This window comes from Mastigoproctus giganteus, chromosome 8, assembly GCF_048544385.1.
Source record: "Mastigoproctus giganteus isolate SK-2022 chromosome 8, ASM4854438v1, whole genome shotgun sequence".
NCBI lineage: Eukaryota > Metazoa > Arthropoda > Arachnida > Uropygi > Thelyphonidae > Mastigoproctus > Mastigoproctus giganteus.
In genome coordinates, this window is record NC_143582.1 from 39,099,588 (window position 1) to 39,126,629 (window position 27,042).

Genomic DNA, 27,042 nt, shown 5'->3' on the forward strand with positions numbered 1-27,042 from the left:
TTGCAAGTAAAAAAAAAAAAATTTACTGTTGAGAAAGGAGGCGGATGCCTCTGAAAGCTTCGGTATCGGGTATTTTAGTATTTTAACGTATTTTAATGTTTTAATGTTTTATAATTCTTTTATCGCTTTTATTTTATTTTATTTATACTATATATTTTATTGTAAATAGTTTTAATTGTTAAATATCTGTTATGTACATTATTTTGCAGTATTAAAGGTAAATTATTATTTTAATACAACACGGTTGGTGTATCAATATAATTGCTTGTGAATATGAATTCTCCCAACCTCATAGGCCTATTTGAAGATATCCACTCTTCTATGTCATCAGCATTAAGTGTGAGTAGAGGGTTGTCTTCCGTACATAATTTAACAGTTTCCATCAGTTCTTTCACTTTAAATGTCTTCAGCTTTATGTGAAATCCTTCAAAATCTTTGTTTCGATCAGATTGTAGATCTGTAAACCATGTTTGGCCATAACTTTCACCACGCTCTTAAAAGAGTTAGACTTAACTGCATTCCATGCAGTTGCGAATGAAAATGTTGCATCTTTGATTGTAAAAGTGCATTGAAATTGTGAAGGGTCAACATTCTTATGCATCATTTTCGTCATAAAATCATTTTTATAGTGACATTTAAAGTTCCTAATGACTCCTTAATCCATGGGTTGAATTAATGGTGTTACGTTTGGTGGCAAGTAACATGCAAAAATATTTCCACAATCAGACACTAATTTTGATCCAAGCGGGTGGTCCCTACAGTTGCCGAGAAGTAACAGGCACTTTGTATTTGCAGGCTCTAAACTGATGGAACAAAATCGTGAACAAACCAATCGTGAAATATATCTTTGTCCATCCAAGCATTCTTTTGGGCTTTATAGGTTACAGATAAGTGCATAATTCCTTTAAAGGCCCATGGATGCTGAAATTTACCAATCACCAAAAGCTTAATTTTGTGCTGACCCGAAGCATTAGCACACATAAGAACGGTTACTCTTTCCTTATTAAGCTTAAACCCTGTTGCATTTCGTTCTTGGTTTCCAGCCAAAGTTTTTGTGGGCAAACACTTCCAGTAAACCACTGTTTCATCAGCATTATAAATTTGATCAGCTGTAAAGATGTAGTCAGATACAATTTTTTCAAATGTTGCACTATATTCTGTTGCTGCTTGTGTATCAGTCGACTGTCTTTCTCCAGCAATATCTAACTGTCTAAAACCATGACGAGTCTTGAAATTTCTAAGCAATCCATCACTAAATGTGCACTCTGATTCAATGTTTTTAAGCTCCTTAAAAGACCTTGCTTTGGCAATTAGTATCGTCCCAGAAATTGCCATACCTTCCGATCGTTTTAGCAAAAACCATTCGTACAACACTTTATCGAAATTCTCTAATTTTGGCCGCTCTAAACTTTTCCTCTCAGCAATTTTATTGTAAGGCTCAGATGAGGCTGTGAATTCTAGAATTTTATTCTTTACCTTTTTGCTATTGTAAATTGTAGACTTTCTGATGTTATATGTTTCCATTAAAACAGTATTGCTCACACCACTTTCTAGTTTCTTAATTATTTCAAGTTTGTCACTCAATTTCAACATGTTCTTCTTTCTCTTCACACTATGAAGTTTATCTATTTTAGGAGCCATTATTATGGGCTTGTAAATATGTATGCTATATATGGTAAATGGAAAGAGTAGGACAAAAAGTATAGTGCTGCCACAGTTTGATTGCTCATTTCAAGATGGCGACCGCGAGCTCGCTTGTTGTCACCTGGCATCTGTGGCACATGCGCACACACAAAAGTCCGCTAAATTTAAAAGTACGAGTTTTCACAAAGTCCGGATTCTCGGGTGGCCCGGATTTCTGGCTTCAGGATTTTCGGACTTTTACTGTAGGTACATTGACCGATATGGTGAATGGATCTGCTATGGAAAGTAGTTCCTCTTAGTCATACAAAATGTGTTTTTGGTTTTTTTTTATTTCTATTATTATTGTTGTAAAACAGTTTCCTTGCCTTGATTATTATTATAATTCGTTTATTTATTTTTTTTATTTGATAAAACAATTGAAGGAATTAATATGTGCACAGAATTTAAGTTTGAAATTTCTTGTTCTTAATATTTTTGTGTTTGTAGTTTTTGAATATAACTTTGTTTTTTCATTTTTGCTAGAATAAATATATATTATTTATATTATTTGCATTTTTTAATATATTATTAAAAAATGTATAAAACACAAATATTTTAAATTTGTATTTTAAAAAATATGCAATAAGTAATGAAATCCATTAAGAAAAGGAAAGATTGTGGTGCTTCAAGCAGAATTAAAAAAAAAAATACCAAAGACTTTTCAGAAATAAAAAAAAAAAAAAAGACAAAGTTGGGTATACCTGTCAATTCCATGTGACTATTTTTGTGACAAACAGAGGTGATGACAGGTTAAATATGAACGGCAATAAAAATATTTAACCGTTCATACAACTCTTAGTTATTGTCCTTGTGTCACAGAACAACAGCTTTTTAAGAAAGCCTGCCAAAAAAAAGCAGTAGTGTTTTTTTTTCTTTTACCCCCTCTATGATTTTGCCAAAATAAATAAATTAAAAATCTGCCCAAATATTACTTTAGAGCAGGGGCCAAGAAGTTGTTGATCACAAAGCATATTTTTTGTTGATCGTGGATAGAAATGAAAATATAATTTTTAGAACTCCAGTGTAAGAAATCTCATTAAATGCTTGCCTGATTTATTTATTAAGTTTACTTCAAAATTTTATACCTATTTAATAGGTTTTGTAATAAAATAATAATTATACAACCAGCATATTTTATTTAAAATACAGGTCCACTTTGAAAAGATTGATAGGTCAATCTCAAATCGTTATTTATTTTAAAGTAGTTCTTATGGCAGAAAATGGTTGCAAGTCTCTGACAACCTTCCTCCTTCTCCAATAATGTTAAATTTATTTGCTGTCTTTTGATATATGGTGATGAGAGGCCAATTTTACAGTTTTTAGAGAATGAAGCTTCGTTTATTTTATTTTAAAACTAGATTACAAAAAAATCCAGGTACCTATTTTAACAATCTTAATTATTCAAGGAACTTAAATAGAAGTATATGGCATACAGTAATATAGAGTTGTGCAGTTATATTTTAACAGTTGATCAAATCAGCTGAAAATCATATGGTTTACTGTTTTTGATTTTGATCATGGGTATGCATGATGATTGTTGTGTGTTGTAAATTGAAGTTACACTGCTTAGCTATTTATGTAGACAAAATACATTATACACAGTTTTGAATGCATTTGTTAATTGAGACCACCTGCCAGCTGATGAGAAGCCGTTAAACCTTGAAACAGCTTTAATTTAAAAATTAAAGGTTAAATTTGAAAGTGTCTGCAATTCTGCCCAGACACAATAGGAGGGAGTACATGATGAGAGCCCTGTCAATCAATTTGGCCCTGGAGGAAATGTGCAAGGCTCAAGGGGTAAAATTTTTTTCAGCCTGGTCTGTGCTTGTTAACAGGAGAGACTGCTTCTACAGGGATGGGATACACTTAAATAGAAAGGGTGCAAGAATATTTGCTGATGCTATCAAGGCAGTGTTAGGTGGGTCGGAAAACTGCTAGCTTGGGGAGGGATTCACAGACTAAAAGGTTAAAAGTAGCCACACGCAGAGGTGAAGGTGATTCTTGCACAACTGCTATTAGAATAAGTAGCGACCTGGATCGAGGAGTGCTGGGGGTTTCAGGGACTGATGGCAATCATCATGAAACAGGTGAGTATATGGGATGTGTTAGGGTAACTAATAATAAGAATAGAAACATATATACTTGCATGTATACCGATGCTAGAAGTATGGTAAATAAATTTGATGAATTTGAAGTGTTGGTCAAGACATCAAAGGTGGATATTGTTGGGATATCAGAGACGTGGTGTCACACAGATATAAGGAATGCAGAACTGGAATTTGGGGAGTACAATGTGTACAGAAAGGATAAACATGATAGGAAGGGAGGAGGTGTTATGCTGTTAATTAAGAAAAATATAAAATCAAAAGAAGTGCATCCAGTTAATATAGATGAACAGTGCACTGTTGAGTCAGTTTGGTGTGACACAAGCACTGCGAAAACAAAAATAAGAGTAGGAGCGTGTTATAGGCCTAATGACTCGAATGAGTACAATGAACAGTTCTACAGAGAAATAGAGTGGGCTAGTAAATCGGAATGTCTTATAATGGGGATTTTAACTTCCCAGATATTGACTGGATTTTGTGGGTTGGTCACTCACACACTAGTAAGACTTTTGTGGATTTATTGGATGATTGTTTTCTGCATCAGAATGTTTGAGAGGCAACCAGAGAGGGTAATACTCTTGATCTGGTTATCAGCAGTGAACATTCGTGTATTAAGAATTTGCAGATAAAGGAACACTAGGTGGCAGTGATCACAGTGTACTGATGTGGGATTTACTTAAAGGTATAATTACCATCAGGGGTAAAGGAAAAGGTTTTTGCTTTCGTAAAGGTGAGTACAGTGGTCTCAGACAGGTTTTAAATTCTGTACAGTGGGATCAACTAACGATGTTACCAACAGTAAATTCTAAGTGGGAAGCATTCAAGGAATTAATCGTGGATGCTACTAAAAGTTTCATGCCTGTTAAGAAATATCATTCAAGGTTTAGGCCTAAATGGTTATCAAATGAACTAATGAGACTCATGACAGAGAAGAAAAATGCATGGGATGCATATAAATTATCAAGCGACTCAGAAGCCTATGGCAGATATAAGCTAGTCTGTAATGAGGTCACAAAGGAGGTTAGGCAGGTGAAGGCAGATTACGAGAAATCTTTGGGAAAAGATGCTAAGAAAAACAGCAAGGATTTCTTTACTTAATAAAAACTCTAAAAGGAAGGGGATGAATCTGATTGGTCCACTGGATATCGATGTTTTGGCTGTTGATGATCCTGCTCTGATAGCAAACAAACTGAATGAGTATTTTGCATCTACATTCACACATGAGGAGTTATTAAGGTTTGAAAATGGCAGAAGATTATAAAATTGTAGCAGGGTGCTTAATGATTTTGTAATAACTGAGAGCAAAGTGGAGGAGAAATTGTTGAAGTTAAACATAAGAAAGGCACCTGGGGTGGATGGGATCTATCCAGTTATATTAAAGGAGGCAGCAAAGCAACTAAGCAAACCTTTAGCCATAATTATGAGAGCATCCTTGGACCCAGGGGAGGTCCCCACGGACTGGAGAAGTGCAAATGTATCCCCAATTCACAAAGGGGGATCGAAGGGTGACACGAGTAATTACAGACCAGTTAGTTTAACTTCTGTTCCGGGCAAAATAATGGAGTCACTGGTTAAAGATGTATTGCAGGATCATCTAGACAAGACTGCAGCAATAATTCAGACACAGCATGGGTTTGTTAAGGGAAAGTCTTGTCTGACAAATTTGATAGGATATTATGATGTGATTACAAAGGAACTGGATGCAAAAAATAATTTTGATATCATATATTTGGATTTCAGGAAAGCTTTTGACACTGCGCATGGAAGACTATTGTACAAATTGGATTAGAATGGTATTAAGGGTAAGTTGCTACAATGGATAAACGGATGGTTGAGTGGGAGAAGACAGAGGGTGGTAATCAATGGGTGCTTCTTTTCGTGGACTAATGTTATTAGTGGAGTACCATAGGGTTCGGTTTTGGGTCCACTGTTGTTTTGTATATTTATCAATGGTATTGATGAAGGTATATCAGGCTTAGTGTCGAAGTTTGCAGATAATACAAAGGTTGGCAGGGTTGTTAATGACAGTAATGGCAGTGTGCTACTGCAACAGAATCTAGATAATTTGAGCAGATGGGCTAAGAAGTGGCAACTGAAGTTTAACCTTGACAAATGCAAAGTACTGCATATGGGTAGAAGTAACCCCAGAGAAACGTACCAACTGTGTGCTACTACACTTAAGGTGGTAGAAAATGAAAAAGACCTGGGTGTAATTGTGCAGTCAGATATGAATTTTTCTGACCAATGCAGACAGGCTGCCATGGCAGGTCATGTAGTTTTGTCAATGATATATAGGAATTTTGTTGACCGGGCTAGCCGGGTTTGTAAAGTGCCTGCCTGGCAACCCAAAGGTCATGGGTTCGAATCCCTCCTCGGGCTTGGATCAAAGTACAGCAAAAACCTTGGGAGGTTCATTTAGCCACAGAAGCCGATGCGCCAACAAATACCGAAAAAAAAAAGGAATTTTGCTAGCAGCGAGAAGGAGGTGATTGTCCCTCTGTATAAGGCAATGGTCAGGCCACGCCTTGAGTACTGCGTGCAGGTCTGGAGGCCTCATTTTAGGAAGGATGTAGATTTGTTTGAGTGTTTACAGAGAAGGGCAACAAGATTGGTGAGGGGAATGATGGGATCCTCTTACCAAGAGAGGCTTAAGTTCTGCAAATTGCAGTGGCTGGAAACTAGTCACCTGTGCGGTGATCTGATTGAGGTGTATAAGGCCTTGAATGGGTTGAGCACGCTGAATTCTGATGGGATCCTTCCACTTGTTCAGATTACGAACCTAAGGGGGCATAAATTCAAATTAAGAAAAGACAGATGTAGAATAGATGTGCGGAAATTTGCCTTTAGCCAGCAGGTGGTTAATTGCTGGAACAAACTTCAGTCTGTCGTTGTGGAAGTTGATAGGTTAAATAAATTTAAGGAGGAACTGGACAGGCATTTGGAGGGAATGGTGTGATATTTTTTTTTTTTTTTTTTTTTTGCTGATGCTCCACAAGCTCCTACACTTGCTTTCTTGCATCACATTCTACTACTATAATGTCAGTTTCAGGATATGAAATGTTTAACAGATTTGCCTTTTCTGGTGACTGTAAGGTTTAAAAAGATATTAGGCAGAAACATGGGTTATTTCTGTATTTCGGAAATAACAATAGATCCTTGCATATTTTTAAATTAATAATATTTAAATTTTAATTATGAAAAATTATTCTCAGCAAATGACTACCAATTGATGTTATACACTGGTGTGCTCTTAAAATAGCATTTTACTGAATGATGCAAGGAGATTAACTTGCATACAATTAATGTACATAAGCTACACACAATTAATGTTTTGTTAGCCAAAAAAAAATAAAAGAAAATTTTTGAACATTTATTCTTACTTCTTTGTTCAAATGTATTCATTCTTGTGTGTATTAGTGACTGCATAAAGGTGCCCCGAGCATGTCGTTTATAATTCCTTTTAGTCTTAAATACCTTTATTGGGTCACCCACAGATACTTGGTTTCCAAACTCTAACTTAACAAAACTCAAATCTCTCTTAGTAAAAACTATCCCTTTCTGCCCTTAACTAATTTAGTTGTTTTTTGTGTACCCTCTTAAACAGTTTACATCTTTCTCAAAATGGGGTGAAGGAAGTTTGTGCATGAGCCTTATCAGTTATATTTTCCAGACTGTGAAATGGGCTAGGCCATAAGGCATTCCCATGTTTTTGAAGGCAAATTTTTTGAAAAAATATTTTATTGCATATACCTTGAAATATGAATTCACATGTGCTTATTAAACAAAATAGTGTAGGATGAATTTACTATTGTAGAATCCCCAGAAAAGTGTCTCTACTGTCACGCTCATCATTACTGATGTTACAATCTGAATTTTCACTTTCTTTAAAGAGTGCTCATTGTTTGTACTTGTCAAAGGAATTGATTCAACATTTCTTGAAATTTTTGAGGTTTTTAGAGAATTAGAGGTTTATTGATCTTTTTTTGGTAATAAAGCAATGTGTTCTACTGAGACTTGAAAATGCTTACATATGTAATTGCTCATTGACTGGATATTAATTATTTTTTTTTTTGTAAACTATACCTGCCTAATTGGTGTATTTTGATTTATACACTAGGATTATACAACATCCTTTTTGCTTGGTATATAGTAGTCATATCACTTGGTCTACTCTCTATTCATTTTATTACCGCCATGTTCAATATTTTTTATTTATCTATGAACTGTTTATTTTTTATGTCTTGTGACTTTATATCGGTAATGTCTTTTTATTCCAACCACATTTCTACATTATAAATATACTCTCTCTTTTCTAACACTACTCTTAAGTATCTCTATGCTCTTATTTATTGAAAATATGACTATAGAGGTCTATTTCCACTTCTTCACAGCTCTCTATCAAGTCCGTTATGCTGCTATAAATTGCTTTTCACTGTAGCTAAGTCACTAATATAGTTTTGCTTTAGATACACCCATCTGCTCTACTATACAGGGTGTTTCAGTTAAACGTTTCAGAACTTCTAAGAGGGGTAGGGTACATCCTGACAACTCGAAATCATATAGCAATGTGGGGTCGGAAATGCTTTCCTGAAGTGGTGTTGTACACAGAAGCACCATAAAAAGAAAAGAGACCATAAGTGAGAAATCGTTTTAATAATACATGAAAAGAAGCAAAAGGTACATGGATTAAAGTAAGTGTTCGAAGTTTCTTCAACCTCGTATTGCTTTCGCACAGTGGTACCTTGGAAAATGTGCTACAAATCCCCTTTTTCCTGCTGAAGTGTTGTTTTCCGATGAGGCATCCTTCACAAGGGAAGGAATTTTCAACACACATAACGACCATATCTGGGTGGTCGAGAACCCGCATGCAATACGACGTCGTGCAGCACAGATTCGATTTTTGGTCAATGTATGGGCCGGTATTATGGGAGATCACCTCATCGGACCTTACCTGTTACCGTGTCGTCTAACCGGACCTATCTACTTGATCTTTCTGCAGCAAGTATTGCCACAACTTTTGAGAGATGAACAGATTTCTGCATCGACGCAACAGACAATGTGGTTCCAACACGATGGAGCCCCTGCCCATTATAGCGGAGATGTTCGTAACTACCTGGATGTCACATTTGGTCAACAGTGGATCGGACGTGGTGGTCCCGTGCGTTGGCCTGCTCGGTCACCCGACCTATCATGTCTTGATTTTTATTTCTGGGGTCATATGAAATTGCTAGTTTATGACACCCCTGTTGACAATGCTGAGGAGCTGGTTGCAAGAATCGCAGTAGCTGCCGAAGAAATTCGAAATTCGCCTGGAGTATTCCAGAACGTTCGGATGTCCATGCGTCGGAGATGTGAGGCGTGCATTGTAGCCCGTGGAAGAAACTTCGAACACTTACTTTAATCCATGTACCTTTTTGCTTCTTTTCATGTATTATTAAAACGATTTCTCACTTACGGTCTCTTTTCTTTTTATGGTGCTTCTGTGTGCAACACCGCTTCAGGAAAGCATTTCCGACCCCACATTGCTATATGATTTCGAGTTGTCAGGATGTACCCTACTCCTCTTAGAAGTTCTGAAATGTATAACTGAAACACCCTGTATATATGTGCACTTTATTTTCCCACCATCTTCCTTCCACTACGTACTACTGGAACACTGCGGGTATTGTTCCCCTTATTACACTTTCAGTTTTGGTTCGTTTCTAAGCCTGTTTTGACTTACATATTTTTTTGCTTGCTTTTTCCCTGCAGTACAAGCATTTGGTGTATACATCTCCTTTTTTATATACAAAGCCTTTACTGTAAGGTTGGATTTTACAACCCCAACTAGCTCAGTGAATTTTAATAACTCTTTCTATACTTTTCACCTTTCTACTTTCTAATTCTACCTTTCTTCCCATTCATAGAGATATTAGTGCTATATTAGGGTGTACGAACGTACCAACTATCCTCATTCTATCTCTATTTTTGTCTTTATTTAACTACGCCTTTATCCCTTCCCAATCCTCAATTTAATACCTCTACTTATGCCATGTGCTTGTTACTATTTATTTTAATTCTTCTAATATTCCAACACTGAATTATTTTAATTCTTCTAATCTCTACAAAATTCCAACACTAAATTTTTTTAATTCTAATCTCCACATAATTCCAGTGTTAAAATATTTTTTCATATTTACTCAAAAATCTACATATTTCAAAACCTTTTTCCCTTTCTGAAAACACTTAATTATATATTTTTTAACCATACCCTTATTTTTACCTTAATAATTTATTTCATTGACACTGTGTTGGGACTACCTTGTCCATACTGTAAAAGAATGTGCTAAATTTTTTTTCATTGTGCTTTTTGGCTTTATTTAACTTTTCTACTGTTATGGACAAGTATAGATACGTAGTTCCTGATACGTGGTTAGGTGTAGTCCCCTGATGAAATACATAACCATATATCAATATTTAAATTGCGCATGGCGGCAAATTTACTGCTGCTTTGTGTGTTTTGGTGCAGTTGTCATACCTTGCTTGTCCATTTTTATTTTTCCATCAACTGTAACTATGACCTTAAATTACACTTTATATATTATATAGACTTTATATAGGCAGTTCTCGCTTTACGAGTTTTTGGGTTTACGAGTCCCCCCCCCCCCCAAGTATCAAGTGTCAACAAAATCAAAAATATGAACATTAATTGCAAAAAATGAATGTTAAACATTCATAAATAATGTTTGTTTTTTGGTAATTCGTTTCAAGATCTCGGAAGTTGAAATTTTTGCTGTATAACTAAGCTATTTATCTCTCTAAAATGTTATTTTTAAGTTCACGAGCGTGACCTTAAAAAGGTCCGCGAGCTTGATTTGTAAATTGTATTAGTTACTAGTTCAAATCATTAAAATGCATTACACTTTCATCGTTATCACATGTTCTGTTATAAGAATCAATTTTAAAAGCCTTTGTGATATTTTTCTAAAGCACATTTCTGGAGGTCACGACCATAAAACAATAAAAACAATTTTCACTTTCCGGTTTATTGGGCTTTTCTGTTACTGCAAGCAGTTATAAACGGGTAGTAAACTTGAAGTAATTGCATTTGGGAAAATACCGATAGCTAGAATTGTGTTGTTTTTTTCGTTATTATGGTGAAATCTGTTTCCCCTTTACTGACTTCAATTGTATAAAAATCAAATTTTGAGAATGTTCTCTTCATTCCTTTTTTTCGTAAACTTTTTACTCCATGCGAATCATGTTAGTTGCAGTTTGTGTGTGCCATTAAAAAATGCTTATGCATGCAATCGTGAAATTTATAATTAAGAGATCACTTGGAAACAAATGCCTCTTGAAACATTTCTGAAGAAGGTGACTCCTTGTGCAACAAACCAACGAGCGCCGAGCCAATAATGAGTGATCAACAAGTCGATGATGATGAAGAATAAATATTCTTTAACATTTGTAAGTCAAAAATAATTTCTCTATTTTTGTAATTTGCTTGATTTTACAGGCTATTACATTACAGGCGTTTTCATTTCTTTGGATAAATCAATCATTGTTTAAACCTAAACTAATTAGCTAACTAATTTCATAGTCGAGAACGTAACCCCTATTTTTAACCTTATGTCTATGTGAAATAAATTCCCACTTTACGAGCCTGCGCTAGGAACGAATTAACTCTTAAAGTCGAGAACTACCTGTATATACAGTATAATGTCGGTTATCCAGAAGTCAGTTATCTGGAATAATTTGAAAGGCTGTTCTTTTTTCTTTTTTTTATGGTAGTACAGTAATGGTAGTACAGTAAGCTCCAGTTATAGTAGTGACTGACATTTGAAAATTGAATTTTGATTCTAATAAGAGAAAGATTGAGTTTACTACCCATTTATAACAGATTGTACAAACAAACAGCCCAATAAACCGAAAACTGCAAATTGTTTTTATTGTTTTATGATTGTAACCCCTAGAATTTTACGTGACCTTCAGAAATGTTCTTTAGAAAAATATCACTGAGACCGGTGTTTTCTCAGAAACCATGAGTGAATTTCAGATTAGTTTAGCTCCTGATTTGGTAAGAATAATATCTCCCCAAAACTGTGCGATTTATTATTTTTGAATGAAAAGAGAACACGTAGTTTTAACATTGCAACAAAAAATGGAAATTATTAATATAATTACAAAAGGTGAACATTTAGGAAATCTCTCCAAAGAGTTTAATGTGGGCACTTCAACAATTTACGATATCAAGAAAAATTCCAAAGCTATAACAGAATTTTTTGTTTTATTATGGATAGTGAAGGAAGATCTAGCAGGTAAAAGACTATGTTGAAACCTGAAAATTCTGCTTTAGAGAGTGCAATCACTTTATTTTTTTGTTTTCTTCAGAGAGACGTTTAGGTGACCAGTGTCTGGCCCAATGTTGTCTGAAAAAGCATTGGATTTTAATCAAAAATGAATAGGTAATGAAGATTTTAAGGCAAGCACAGGTTGACTGAAAAAGTTTAAATTGGACACGGTATATGTGAACTAGAAATTCAAGGCGAGAAACTTTCTGAAGACGAATCGGCAGCAGTGTCTTTGAAAGGTAACTTTGCTTCAGTTATAGCAAATTATGAGAAAGAAAGCATTTATAATGTTGAGATGGGCTTATTATGGAAAGCATTACTAAGAAAAACCCTAGCCACTAAAGAGAAATTCCTGAGCCAAGTTTTAAGATGAGAAAAAATCGAGTTACAGTTCTGTGTGTGCAAATGTCACTGGGGCGCACAGATTGGCTGTGCTCATTATCAGTAAGTTGAAAAAACCAAGAAGATTTAAAAATTTTCCTGTTTTGTATAAAAATGCATGGATGGTTGTTTTGTTTTCTGAGATTTGTTTATAATTTTTTAAATTTAATTAATCTTATTTAATTTAATCATAAGGTAAGATTAAATTAAATTTATTTAATCTTACATTAAGATTAAATTTATTTAATTTTTCCAGAAAAATTATCCGAAAAATTTCTGGTTCGATTATCTGGAAGAGGTCTGATATCATTTATTCCAGATAACGGATGCTCTGTGCGTGTTTGTGTGCGTGCGTGCGTGCGTGCGTGTTATATTAATATATTGAATTAAGTATGCATAAATGGATGTGAGAGTTACACAAAGTACCAGAGGTCTGATACCATTTATTCCAGATAACTGATGCTCTGGTGTGTGTGTGTGTGTGTGTGTGTGTGTGTGTGTGTGTGTGTGTGTGTGTGTGTGTGTGTGTGTGTGTTATATTAATATATTGAATTAAGTATGCATAAATGGATGTGAGAGTTACACAAAGTACCAGAAAGTAGAAAAAGAAGCATAGTAGATTTATGAAAGGTGAAAGAATATTAATATCCTAGAAGTTTTGATGAATTAAGAAAATTATGGGCTAAATTGCCAAGCCAATATAAAGTGAGGGAACTGTAAAGTAAAATTAATACATAAAAATACTAATAAAATGGTGTAGCTGTCATTAGATATGGGGGGAAACATTTTTAGTAAATGGTCTAATATAGGTAATGCAAAAATGCTTGATCTGATGTCAGCTGAAATAAAATTGATACATGATCAGGTATTTCATCAGGGGACTACACCTGACCATGCATCAGGAATTGTTTCTATACCAGTCCATAGTAGTAGAAGAAAAGTGAAAGGCCAAAAAAGCAACGAAAATGAAATTAGCACTTTCTAACACAGTATGGACAAGGCAGTGTAATTTATATACGTAAAAATAAGTATCGAGTTGGGATAAAAATGGTTAATATCACTATGTTTAATATAAATATGTAGAATTTAGTGAAGGATTTAATTTTGTATAGATAGGAAATCAATGTATTTTAAAAAATAACTTAGAAAAAGCAAATGGTATAAGGGTGAGGTATTAAATTGGGGATGGGGAAGGGAAAAAGGAATATTTTAAATAAATAAAGATGAAAAATAGTGATAGAAATAGGAATGTTCTTATTACACTAATAGTTTAACGAATGGGAAGAACTTTAGAATCAGACAACAGAAAGATAAAAAGAATAGAAAAAGTTATTAAATAACACTAAGTGTGCTGGGGTTGTGTTCTTACAAATGCCAGAGCCTTACAAAAGGCTCTGGCATTTGTAAGCGTTAGTATAAAAGGGAGCTAATACCAAATGCCAGTATTGAAAGGAAAAATGTGTCGAAACATGCCGAAAAACGAAACCAAAAGTATGATAAGACAGTGAAAGTTTACAATACCTGGAGTATTTCAAGAAATGCGCAGCGAAAATGAGCTGGTGAGAAAAATAAAGGCGGGGAGATGAAGTGCACAAATTCAGTAGAGTAGATGTTGCATGCAGGCTTCAACCAAATAAGCAATATATCTGCATGATAAAGCAATTTATAGCAGCGAAGCAGGCTTGATAGTAAGCTGCGAAGAAATTCAAAATAGCGGGAAAATATGTCATATTTGGAATACAAGTGCATGGAGATAATTTATAATTAGCGTTGGAGAAAGAAAAAGAAATGTGGTTGGAATATTATGGCTTTACCGTGATAAGTCATACAAAATTAAACATTACTATAAATATATAAAGAATTATGTGGTGGCAAAAACGTATACACATTAGACCAAATGATGGGGCTGCATTATAATAAGCTGAATAGTAAATGTATCAGAATATGGTAAACAAGAATCATAAAATGTTTTGAGATACAGGCAACCCCTGTGTTGTGCAGCAATTCTCGGTACTTATACGGTCTACAGAAGTTCAAGTCTAATGTCAACAAATATCTTCTTTCATCTTCTCAACCTCCAACTCAAGCACGGTACTAAGTATTATAGGTTCTAATACCTCTCGTGTTGGCGCCTCCGTAGCCAGGTGGGAAAGAGCAGCAGTGCGTAGCACATGCTTCTTGATTAGACCGTAGTTCGAGCCCGTCACCACCAAATACGGAGGATGCGGAAAGGTCAGGAAATGACCACTGCATATTCCCGGAGCAATATGGCCTTAGTTGCTAATGCTTCTAAAAACCAAATAACTAACCAACCAACCAACCAACCTCTTGTGTTTGGGGTTTTCACAAAAAAAAATACTGTGTTAGAAAGTGGTAATTTCAATTTCGTTGCTTTTTTGGCCTTTCATTTATACATGATCAGGTATTTCATCAGGTGTAGCCTCCTGATGAAATACCTGATCATGTATCAATATTTATTTCAGCTTGACATCAGATCAAAGCATTTTTGCATTACTTATATTAGACCATTTACTAAAAATGTTTCCCCCAATATCTAATGACAGCTACACCATTTTATTTTTATTTGCATTTTATTAGTATTTTGATGTATTAATTTTACTTTACAGTTCCCCCACTTTATATTGGCTTGGCAATTCAGCCCATAATTTACTTAATTCATCATGACTTCTAGGATATTAACATTCTTTCATAAATCTACTACATTTCTTTTTCTACTTTTCTCACCCTTCTAGTTACTGGCACTTTGTGTAACTTTCACATCCATTTATGCATCCTTTAATGCTGCTTTGTGCTTTTAGGTGCATTTGTCATACCTGATATATTAATTCTGCATTTACTGAAACCATTTCATCAAATGTATTCCTCTTTTCATATGTAACTCTTTAAACATTACCTTTAAGGGGTTACATTGAATATCCATTTTTACGCGCTCGCAGCGCGCGCACGCACACACGCACACACACACACACACACACACACACACACACACACACACACACACACACACACACACACACACACACACACACACACACACACACACACACTTGTAGGTAGAGAGGAATAGGTAAAGGGCTAACAGAACTGAAATTGTAACTGTGGGGAACAAGGAAGGGACAGAGGGACAGAAGTTAATAAGAAGTAAATTAAGTAAGAAGTAGTAAATTCTGTGTATCCTATGACTTCAATGCCTTTTCAAGTGCCAGCAGCCGAAATCAAAAGAAAGAACAGCAAAAAGTAAGACCTCTATTTCTGACATGAAATATACATGGCAAGTGGCAGATTTGAAAAGGCCGGTATGGAGGATGAGGGTTATAATTATAAGTCAGTAGTATTATACCTTATAATTATACGTATGCTTTATAAATATTATAACAGCATCAATAAGAGAAATGTCACATTGCTTATTGCCTGTATTTTTGGTTTTTGTGACATTATACCTATAAGAACTTATGTACTGTATACACTTATCAATTCCTTTGCAGTTTACCATGCTGTAAAATGTCACAATGTAAACTTTTAAAAGAGAGAGAGAGAGAGAGAGAGAGAGAGAGAGAGAGAGAGAGAGAGAGAGAGAGCAGAATAGTTGAATAAAAAGTAGTGGTCCATAATACAAATTTTATTGTAATACACCACTGCACAAGTTGCAAAAGATGGCTGTAAAAAGGAGGCAGGGTTGAATTTATATTCTGAGTTTTCTCATACTGTAAGATGTGTTATTCATTTATTATAGATTCAACAACTTTATTTGTGTTTGTGATTATTTAAAAAAGAGGTTTGCAGCAAAAAAAAACCACATTTTCTTTAAATAGTTTTTAATAACCTTTGGATCCTTTTATTTTAAGACATGGTTATTATAAATTAAATTAATGAAATATGGACATAGTGATTGATTATTTAAAGAATTGTTTTCGAATTTGAATACAATTTTTTTTGCAGTTAAATATATGTGGTTCACTTCAGAATGCATGTTCATTGGATTCATCTAAATACAATATTTCTGTTTGTGAAACTCAAACATATGGTGAGCCAAAGGTGCTGGGCTTGATAGATAATTACAGACTAAGATTGATAGAAGATCAGCTCTCTCTTGTTTATACTGGAATAAAAGATGGATCAGGTAAAGAAATTATGGAATTTTTTGAAAAATAAATTTTATTTCACTATAATAAAATTTGTCATTTCTCTTTATATAAAAATTTCCTGTTATTAAGTATTTTATTATTTTATTTTTTTTCCTTATCAATGTATGAAGTGTGGGAATAAAGTTCTCAGACTGGTGCATTAAAAAGAATACAAAGTAAAGGAGCTCAAAAATGGTTTTAATTTTATTCAAAGTAATCTCTAACTAATTGAATATGCTTATTACACTGTTCTAAAAGTTTCTGGAAAGAGTTAGCAAAAGATGTCCAAAGAGATGATTTTCAGTTTGACAGTTAATTTTTTCTTTATATCCTCAATATCCTGGAATTTCTTTCCTTTGAGAGCACTTTCCACCTTGGGAAAGAGGAAAAAGTCAGCTGGAGCCAAATTGGGAGTGGAGGGTGGATGGTTAGTCTGTACAGTGCCACGTTTCATCAGAAATGTCAGCAAGTGTGGAATGGGCAGAAGCATTACCTTGCAACAAGAACCCACTGCCTTTCTCTGGGAAATGAACCTCAATAGTCTTTAAAGCATCTGTACGTAGAATGCAGCATTAACTCTTTCCCAAGGATACAAATTCCTTGTGAATCACACCCTGTATGTTGAAAAATATGATCAGCATCATCTTGATCCTGGACTTCGGTCAACAAAATTTTTTCTGGGCCTTGGCGATGATTTTGAAGTCCACTGCATGCTCTGATTCTTCATCTATGGGTCATACTGAAACACCCAACATTCATCTCCAGTGACAGTACAATTGATGAAAGTAAAATTGTTTTTGACGTTTGGTGAAGTGCTCATTCTTTGCTGCTCCTGCTCATCTGTGAGGCACAAATTTTAGTATTAGTATTTAGTAGTATTAGTAGTGGCAAATGATATAAGAAAGCAAGCTTATACAGCATCAGCCAAAAACAAAAAAAAAAAAAAAAAAAAAAAGCCATTTCACCATCCATCCCTTTCAGTAGTCTGTCTAGGTCTTCCTTGAATTTATTCAAACTATCCACTTCCATAATCAGCAGGTGGAACTAGCAGTCAACAGCCAACAGGTGGTTGATAGTTTCAGAATAGACATGTAGGAGTTTACCTGAAGGCAAACTCCTGCACAACTATTCTGCAACTATCCTTCCTCAACTTGAATTTATGCTTCCTCATGTGTATAGTCTGAGCATGATATTCTCAACAACATTGTTTGCTCAATTCATTCAAATCCTTAAACTCCTCAGTCAGATCACCTCGCAGGTGCATACTCTAAAGATGCTGCAATTTGCAAAACTGAAGTCTTTCTTAGTAAGAGCACCCCTTTGTTCTCCCTCACCAGTCTTGTTGCCCTTCTCTGTACCTATTCCAGTAGCTCTATATCCTTCCTAAAATGGGGTTTTCAGACCTGTATGCAGTACTCATGATGTGGCCTGACCATTTGCGTTTTTGTACGGGTGGCTCCTAGAACAAAAGTTCATCTCTGCCTCATTGCTCTGTTCAGTTTTTACAGACTGTCAAGGTAAGGCCAGTGTGTGTCGTGTAAAAAAAAAAAAAAAATTCATGCTACATAGGAATATCCCATGCAGGAATGGAGTTAGATGAAAAGGAAGGAGAGAGAGAGAGAGAGAGAGAGAGAGAGAGTTTTTCATCCTGCACAGGAAAAAGTGACAGAAAAGAAAAACTGTGTTTGTGAGCTTATGTATGTATGTGTGTGATGTGTTTTGGCTACCTTGGAAGAGTGATCACCTGGACAATTTCCTCCAGGTACTCGTCCCTAGTAGAAGGAGGGCAAGGCCTCTCCTACTATCTGCATGCCCTCCTCCCTGAGGAATGAGTTTCCCAGGGAGGAAAGAAAAACTTGAATAAAATGAAGAGAGGGAAGGAGAAAAGAGGTCTATCCTGGCCCGGGGAAGTCCCAATCCAGGATGGATTGCTAGAGAACAACAATGCAAACAAAAAAAATAAATAAATAAAATAATAAAAAATAATAATAATAAATAAAATAAATAAATAAAACATATAGGGTGAGAGAGGAGCTGACCTGGTATAGGGAGCCCCAGGGGCCCCAGAATGCAAAAAAAAAAAAAAAAGTTTAAATCCCACAGCCTGGTCAAGGAAAGGAAGAGAGAGTCGGCCAGGATGTCAGCAGGCAGAGAGAGAGAGAGAGAGAGAGAGAGAGAGAGAGTGAGAGTGAGAGAGAGAGAGAGAGAGTTTTTTTTATCATCCCACACGGGACAGATAGAGAAAGACTAGCATGAGAGTGCTAGGGCTACTCCAGGTCAGGGAACACTCCCCCCCCCACCCAGAGCAGATCGCAAGAAGGGGAGAGAGAGAGAGAGAAAAAGAAAGAAAGAAACTCATTTCTTACCGCAGAAAGAATTTCTTCTGGTGCGAGATGAAAGAAGTAATGAGTGAACTCTGTTCCTTCTGTAAATGAGGATCTGGCAAAAGTTGGAAGTGACAGTTCCTTAAAATTTCCAAAGGGCCACTACACTATCGCCTTGGTATAATGGTTAAGCTACTTGCCTTCACTTCGGTGAGATATGGGGGATTTCGTTTGTTGGTGACCAAGTAAGCCCATTTCTAGTTTCTGCTGCTAAGTTTGGGTTTTTTATCCCCCATTTTTACATAGCCACTGATGCCTGATGGCCTTAGTTCTCTTGACTGTTATCGAAAACAATCCAACTCAGGACAATACTGAAAAATACTACACTACCTGTACTCAACTTACTTTTCTTTAAATGGAAATATTGCATTTTGTGAGTGAATGTACATGGCTGTGTTGCCACACTTGTCCGAAATTTTCTCTCTCTCTCTCTCTCTCTCTCGCTTTGTGATGGTTATGTACTTGATATTTAAAAAGTAGTGGCAACACTTCCATGTACATGCACTCTTGAACGCAAATTATGTGGCATAGTCGCATATATAAAGAGACAGGATAACTGAGTATCAGAAGTAAAAGCACATGACTTCTTTAACTTTGATTGGCGATGGACCTCAGCTCGATCTTATGACAGTGCTCAAGCTAGCTGATGAAGTTGGTTCTGTCCACCCACAGTACCAGGACAATCTTCTGCATGCAGAAGATTGTCCTGGTTCCCATTCTCTTCCTGATGGCCTGCCATACCGTATATAATAGGAATAATCACCTCCTTAGCCCTGCCAGAAAAATTCCTGTATATCATTGACAAAAACCCCATGAGCTGACCTGGCAGCCTGTTTGCACTGCTCAGAGAACTTTATTTCAGATGACACTATTATCCCCAGGTCCTTTTCATTCCATCTGCCCCAAGGTGCCCTTTTTATGTCTATCCTCAACAATTTCTCCTCCCTCCACTTTCCTTTCAGTTATCACAATCATTTAGTTCCTCTTTAGTTTGATAAATTTTTGGCATCCCCTTCCCTAAAGAATTCATGTGTAACTGTAGATGCAGAATACCTATTCAATTTGTTCGCAACCCTGTTCAAGTTGTGGACAAATTGAATTAACAAGTTAACCCATAGATATTAAGTGGCTGATTGTAATTCAACTCCTTCATTTTACTCTTAATATAAGCATAGAAGTTTTTTCTGTTTTCTTTGCATTCTTTGCCAGAGACTTCTCATAATCTGCCTTAGCTTGCCTAACGCCCTTTGTGACTTGGTTACAGACTAATTTATATCTATTGTAGGCTTCTGTAGCACCTTATAATTTATATGCAACCCATGCACTTTTCTTCTGTGCCATGTGTCTCAATAATTCATTTAGACATCCATTTAGATCTAAGTCCTGAACAGTATTTCTTTGTTGGTTTAAAAGTCTAGTAGCTTCTTTGATTACTTCCCTGATTAATTCCCATTTGCTGTTGGTAATATCATCGGTTAGTATCACTTCAAACAATTAAAAACTCTCTGAGACCTCTGTAGTCACCCTTACGAAAGAAAAAGCCTTTCCCTTTACCCTTGAAAGTAGTGATTTTTTAAATTAAATTCCACATTAATACACTGATCGCTGCTACCCAGTGGGCGTTTTACCTACAGATCCTTAATGCGTGAAGAATCACTGCTGATAACCAGAATAACATTGTCGTCTTAAATTCCCCCATTATGCGACATTCTGATTTGCTGGCCCACTCTGTTTCTCTGTACATTTAGTTCTGCTATAATGCGGTACATGTGTTCCTGAAAATCTCCGTGTTATGGTATTTCATGCATTAAAAGCAACAGAGCTTATGGGAAAAATAGGGATAGGGGCAGAGCACTCAAAAAAGAAAAGAAAAAGTTCAGTCTAAGTAAAACGCTAAAAAAAGTTAGAAACCCAATAAAATTGCTAACACAGGTTTAAACATCTTAAATGTCTAATAAAGAAATAAATATTACAGTAAAATATAGCACTTTACCTTGACAAGATACGAAGTTTGCACAATTGATATTTTTGTTAATTGACATTTTCTTTTTTTTGGATTGTAAAATTTAAAATAGTAAAAAAGATAAGTAATCAATAACAACAAAAATGGAATGCATAAGTGAGACAAGTTTATGGAGAAGATTCTGAAAATTTATTTGTTTTTTCTATGATTGAAGATGAAGATTTCATGGAGGGGGGGGGGGGAACACATTTCGCCACAAAAAGGTAAAAACCCACAGAATTGCAGCTGTCGGTATTATCGCAAATGCAGTAAGATCAAGTTTACTACCTGTTTATAATTAGATTGCGCTAAGAAAAGCCCAATAAACTGGGAACTGCAAATTGTTTTTATTGTTTTATGGTAGTGACTTCCAGAAATGTGTTTCTCTGCTCACGCTATCCCACTTCACAGAAATTTCTGTTTTAACAGAAAAATGTGAGCTCCTGAAAACATGATTCGGCCTACATTATCACATGTTATCTTGTGAATATAGCAAATGACAAGTGTGTCTCCGACCAATATAACCACAGTAAATGGGAAATATTGCTCTCACACGTTGACATTTTTTAAACTTCCTAAACTTGTATGTATTGCTGCACAGGTCACTATGTTCAGCTTGGTGCCAGGTTTTGCATTCACTTGGTGTTACTCGCAGACAAAATTGTGCATGAGTCAATGCGAAAATTGCGTTATACTTGCATTGTTCCCTAATATATCAGTCGTGTTGGAGAAAATTCACTTTGTGAAATGCACGGTATAGCAGAACTGACTGTATACCTGTTTGGTACGCTCATCAGTCATTAGGCCCATAACACACTCCTACTCTCAATTTTGTTTACCCAGTGCTTATATTCCTGTATACATTGCACTCCCCATATTGAAATTCAGCATCACTCATGTCTGAGTTTCTGAGTGACATCATATCTCTGTTATTCCTATAACGTCTGCATTTGATGATTGAGAATCAGTACTTCAAATTATAGTTATTTATAAAGAGCATGCCTGAGCACTGTTTCCATCACTGAAGCAACTGTAGCATCTCCCCACAGTTGATGGCAAAGGTTAATTCAGAGAAGCATTATTTTATAAGCTGTTTCAAACATCTTAATTAGCTTGCACTGATATTATCAGCAGTTATATTATGAAAACTACGTGTGCTAGAAAAAAGAAAAGAATTGTGATTTAATGCATTAAATTCTATTTGTTTATTCAACACAGCATTTGTGTTAATTTCCAAATATAGTTTATAGTGTTTTTTTATTATTTCTTAAAAATTATTTTTATAATTTATGTCAGTATATTAGTGATAGCTTTTAAAATTTGAATTGTTTCTATTTCAGCTGAAACACGAGAAGTAGTAATTGTATTCCGTTGTGGGAACAAAACTACTGGAGGACTTAGTTTTGTTAAACTAGAAGGTCTAACTTATTACTTTGATTTTGAAACTCTAATAGTATGTCAGCCACAATTATATGACCATCATTGCGTCTTCTCAGATGATCATGGAAATGAATATGATCTTACTGCTCTGACTAAAAATACTGGAACAAACTGGGAAGTTACAGATTATGAATATAAGGAGTTGAAATATCATATCAACTTATGTAGACCTTTGAATCCAACAAAGAAATATTCCTGTCCTGGTGAGTTTTTAAAGATTTTAAGATTTTATATTTTAATAATTTTAGATTTTAAGGATACACGTGAAAATAGCCTTGCATGAGGAACATCTGCCTAGTATGTGGTTGTGCTATCTTTAGCATGCAGCATAGCCCAGAGATGCATCATGGCTTAGACTCCACAAGGTCTGGAGGTTGTCCACCATTGCTGATCATACTTCATCCTACAGTTGTCAGATATGTTATAGTACAGAATCCAGATGTCTAATGGCTTATTCCACAACATTTGGAACAACATTTATATTAAGTTTTAAACTACTAAACACCATTTGACATATCTCATATTGGGGAATTATTTTCACAACTGGGTTGTCAACCTTTATACCATTGGGTATCTCCCTTACAAATATCCACCTTCGATTAATGTACTGTGTATAGACATGATACACTAATTAATGTCTGTATGTTTGTTTATTATTTATTAAATGTTCCTAATTTTGCTTATCCAATGCAGTGTGGTGTTGTCATCTCCAAAATAAACCTAATGTTGTGTACCCCACACCCTCCATTCATATACAGTGGGGCCCCAACGTCCGATGGTAATTCGTTCCACAAAACCCATTGTATGTTGAAAATATTTTAAGTTGAAACCAATAATACATTGATTTCCTGTAATTCGTTCCCCAACAACACATAAAATAGGTATTTCTTGCATGTTATATTTCATTTTTACATTAAAAAAAAAAAAAAAAATTTATAAAGATTATTTAATAAATAGTCATAGAACATCTTAAAATAAAAAAAATAAATAAAAAACAAACAAAAACAGATTTGAAGTGCAGAGCTGATGAAATTAATGGTGGCATAGTGGTGGTGGGACTATATCAAGTGTCAAGCTTCTTTTTAGTCTTTGATTGCTACTGGCAAAGAAACAGTCTGAGTGGACTGATTTTCAAGACTTTTTTGTAGCTTTGTGAAGTCCAGTGTCACTCTCCATAATGTTCTCCAACTCTCATAGCTCCTTTGTTGTAAACTCACATCCATGAGCATCGATAAGGTCCTCCACATCCTCTTCACCAACCTCCAAACCCATTTGATTTACTAAGAGTGATAAAATTATTTGTCAAAGCACCATAATCTTCAAATCTGTCAATGTTATGAATATTTAAAGGCCAGATCTTTTTCCAGGCTGAATTTAAGTACCTGGTGGAAACATCATTTCAAGAACTTACAATCAGCCTCACACAGCCCAGCATGTTGAACTTCGACCTCCAAAAATATTTAAGGGTGAGAGCATTTTCACCAGAGGCCTCTGCAAAGCAACTTGCAAACATTTTTGTGGTGTAGATTTTCTTGAAGTTTGCAATCACTTGCTGGTTTGGTTGAAGAAGAGGAGAGGTGTTGGGTGGCAAAAATTTGACTTGAATAAAGTCAAATTGTACCTGAAGAGATTGAACAAGGTTGGGATCATTTTCCTGGCACATTATCCAGCAGAAGCAATGCCTTCACAGGAAGCTTATTTTTCTCAAGATAACTCTTCACTGAAGGACAGAAAACTTCAAGTTCCCATTCATTGAAGACATATCCTGTAACCCAGGCCATCTTGTTACTGTGCCAAAACGCTCCTAGCATGCATTTGTCGACCTTTTGTTGTTTAAATACTATGGGGTATTAGAGTGATACACAAGCAAAGGCTTCAGCTTAAAATATCAAGAGGCATTGGCACCCAACAGAAGAGTGAGCCTATCTTTCATAGACTTATGCCCAGTAAACTAGTCTCATCCTTAGTGATGTACGTGTTCCTGGGCATTTGCATACAGAAGAGGCTGATTTCGTAAATATTAAAAACCTGCTGGAGAAGATAACCCTCCTGATCAAATAACTCTTGGAATTCAATTTTAAAGGTCTCAGCTGCTTTATTATCAGTACTGGATGCCTCCCCATGCCTTTCAACACTTTTGATATTTGCCCTTTTTTTTTTTGAAGTGCTCGAACCAGCTTCTGCTGGCTTCAAAGTCTTCAAAGAGCATAGCACTGCCATTGGTTGATAGAGCTGAAAGTTTCAGATCGTCATAGATCTGAAACAATCGTATGAGTGATGTTCCGTGCACCACATGTTGAACGCTAATGTTGTTGAACAGTAACAAAGACTAATTGGTTTGAGAATAATCGTACGAGTGATGTTCCATGTGGCACGCACCTGAAAATTTCCACTCATGTATAGTTCCAGCTATATCAGAAAGCCATCGGTACCTGCATATATCATCGGTCCTTAAAATAAAAGATTGTATGGATGGTATATCAGTTCCTGAGAATGGCGGATGTCGATGTCATCGTAAGTCGAGGCCCTACTGTAATGCAGTTCAAAGAGTAATTTATCAGACTAGGTGTGCCATTTTCATTTGCTCTCCATTGGCTCTCCTCTTTTGCCCATTGCAGGTGCATTTTCTTGTGAATGGCTCAGCAGGGGTAGCACCCTGGTTATCAGCTATAATAGCCTAATTGTTCTAGTGTCTGATGCATAGTCCACACTGAGGTGGATTATGTTCTTCTCTCCTCCCTCCTGTGTTGTATTTTGTAGTAATTCTGCTGTAGGATTATTGTTCTCCTGGACAGAGTAGATTGGATCCTTCTCCTTCCCCCTTTGGGCATTAATATGTAGCTAGCCTGCATGGGGCTGTGGTTCTTCCAATTGATTTGTTTGTGATGTACACAGGACATGGCTAAAGTTTTTTTTTTTTTTTTTTTTTTTATGTAGATGGTCTTGATGAAATCTCTGTGCATTATGGAACACTGGACAAAGGTGGAATGTTTGAGATATTAGATTCCATTTCCCCCAGTTAATCTGGCTCCAACAACTGTCCACCTGCTGGAACTCAGCTAATGCTTGTGGCCCATTCCTCATTTAAACGGCAGTCATCTGAATACTGTAGTGATAGTCTGTTGAGACTAGAATACTGTGCACAGTTAGTTTTGAGTGATCTTAATGGAAAGCCATCTCAGTGTAGATAGTTTCTTATTTAAAAACAAAAACAACACTTGCAACCATTTTTTTTTTTTCTTTCTATAGGTGACTGCAGTTTGAGCTTAGGAAACATTTTGTGTGTTTGCTTGTTTATTTGTGTGTCTTTCTTTTTTTAAATCATGCACCTTGTCCTTGTATGTTAGTTTTGGAACATGAATACTGGAAATCTATCTTTTCAGCAGACATAACCTTACCACTGTGAATAGCCAATGTTCAATTTCATGATGTATGTTTCATTAATAGATCTGTAAATATAGAAATACAGTAAACTTTTTAAAAAAGTAAAATAATTATATACCAGGGCATAATGAGTTGCTGCTGCTCTACTCTGAGACTGATAGTGTCATTGATAATGTCACAGTGACAGCCATTAATAACATCTTTACTGCAGTATCATTGTGGATAGCCCAAGGGTTCAGGTAAACGGCTAGTTGGGGGGGGGGGGAGAAGGGTAATTTAGATCTACATCTATCTGATGATATGGGTCAAAGTAATGCTTGCACTCACCTCATCAATTCGTGTTTGTTGCCACAACAGCTGATGTTGATAAGATGTTCTGAGGGTAGCAGCTTTTCAAATGAGGGGGAATATAAAGCCTGGGAAACAAACCTAAATAACTTCAAGGGGTGTGTCAGGGTAGAAGGATTACCGTATTCCCCCATGTATAAGACGCACATTTTTTTTCGAAAAATTTGGGGTCTAAAAACTGGGCGCGTCTTATACAGTGGTGGTAGATTTTTTTTTTACTTGCATTTCTGCTTTTTTGCGCTTGTTTTTTTTCTTGAAAGCAAAACTGGTTCTTTCTAAATAAAGAAAAATGAAGGTTTTATTCTAGTTAAGTTCCGAGTACTACTAAAATTCCAATTCAAATATCAATATTCCTTCAATAAAATATTTATGCAAATTGAAATTGAAGAATTAGGAAGCCTATTTTGGAAAGCATTTAAAGTGCAGAAAGCTTAGTGAGACTATTTCTGCTTCTGCAACTTATGTTTTCACAGGGTGAAAAATTTGTAAATAACATTTTGAAAAATAAAAAAATTATGTATGAAATGGTAACTTGTCCAGGAATATAAAGCAGGACTGTTGTTCCTTATAAGAGTGGTTCTGAGTGCAAAAAATTTTATTCTGTTTCATTGAAATTATTTTTTTAATAAATTCTGCACCCTCTGAAAGCATAAGCTACAAAAGTAACAAAACAGCTAAGCAGACTTTGGGCATGATACACACATTAATGATATTTATTAATTATCCACGTTATATTCTTTTCTTCATTTTACATGAAGAGAAGAATACCGTATTTCCCCATGTATAAGACACACACTCTTCTTCAAAAAATTTGGGGTCTAAAAACTGGGTGTGTCTTAG

At 35.6% G+C, this 27,042-nt stretch overlaps 1 protein-coding gene across 3 annotated transcripts in view; it reads left to right on the forward strand.

Annotated features, from left to right (window-relative positions):
- The window catches only part of Lerp (lysosomal enzyme receptor protein), a 441,548-nt gene that overhangs the window by 133,761 nt on the left and 280,745 nt on the right, over nt 1–27,042 (forward strand). For all 3 annotated transcript variants that reach the window (XM_090379899.1, XM_090379900.1, XM_090379901.1), the window contains exons 17-18: nt 16,460–16,640; nt 22,371–22,673. In XM_090379899.1, the coding sequence (XP_090236025.1) occupies nt 16,460–16,640; nt 22,371–22,673 (484 nt within the window). The remainder of the gene's footprint in view (nt 1–16,459; nt 16,641–22,370; nt 22,674–27,042) is intronic.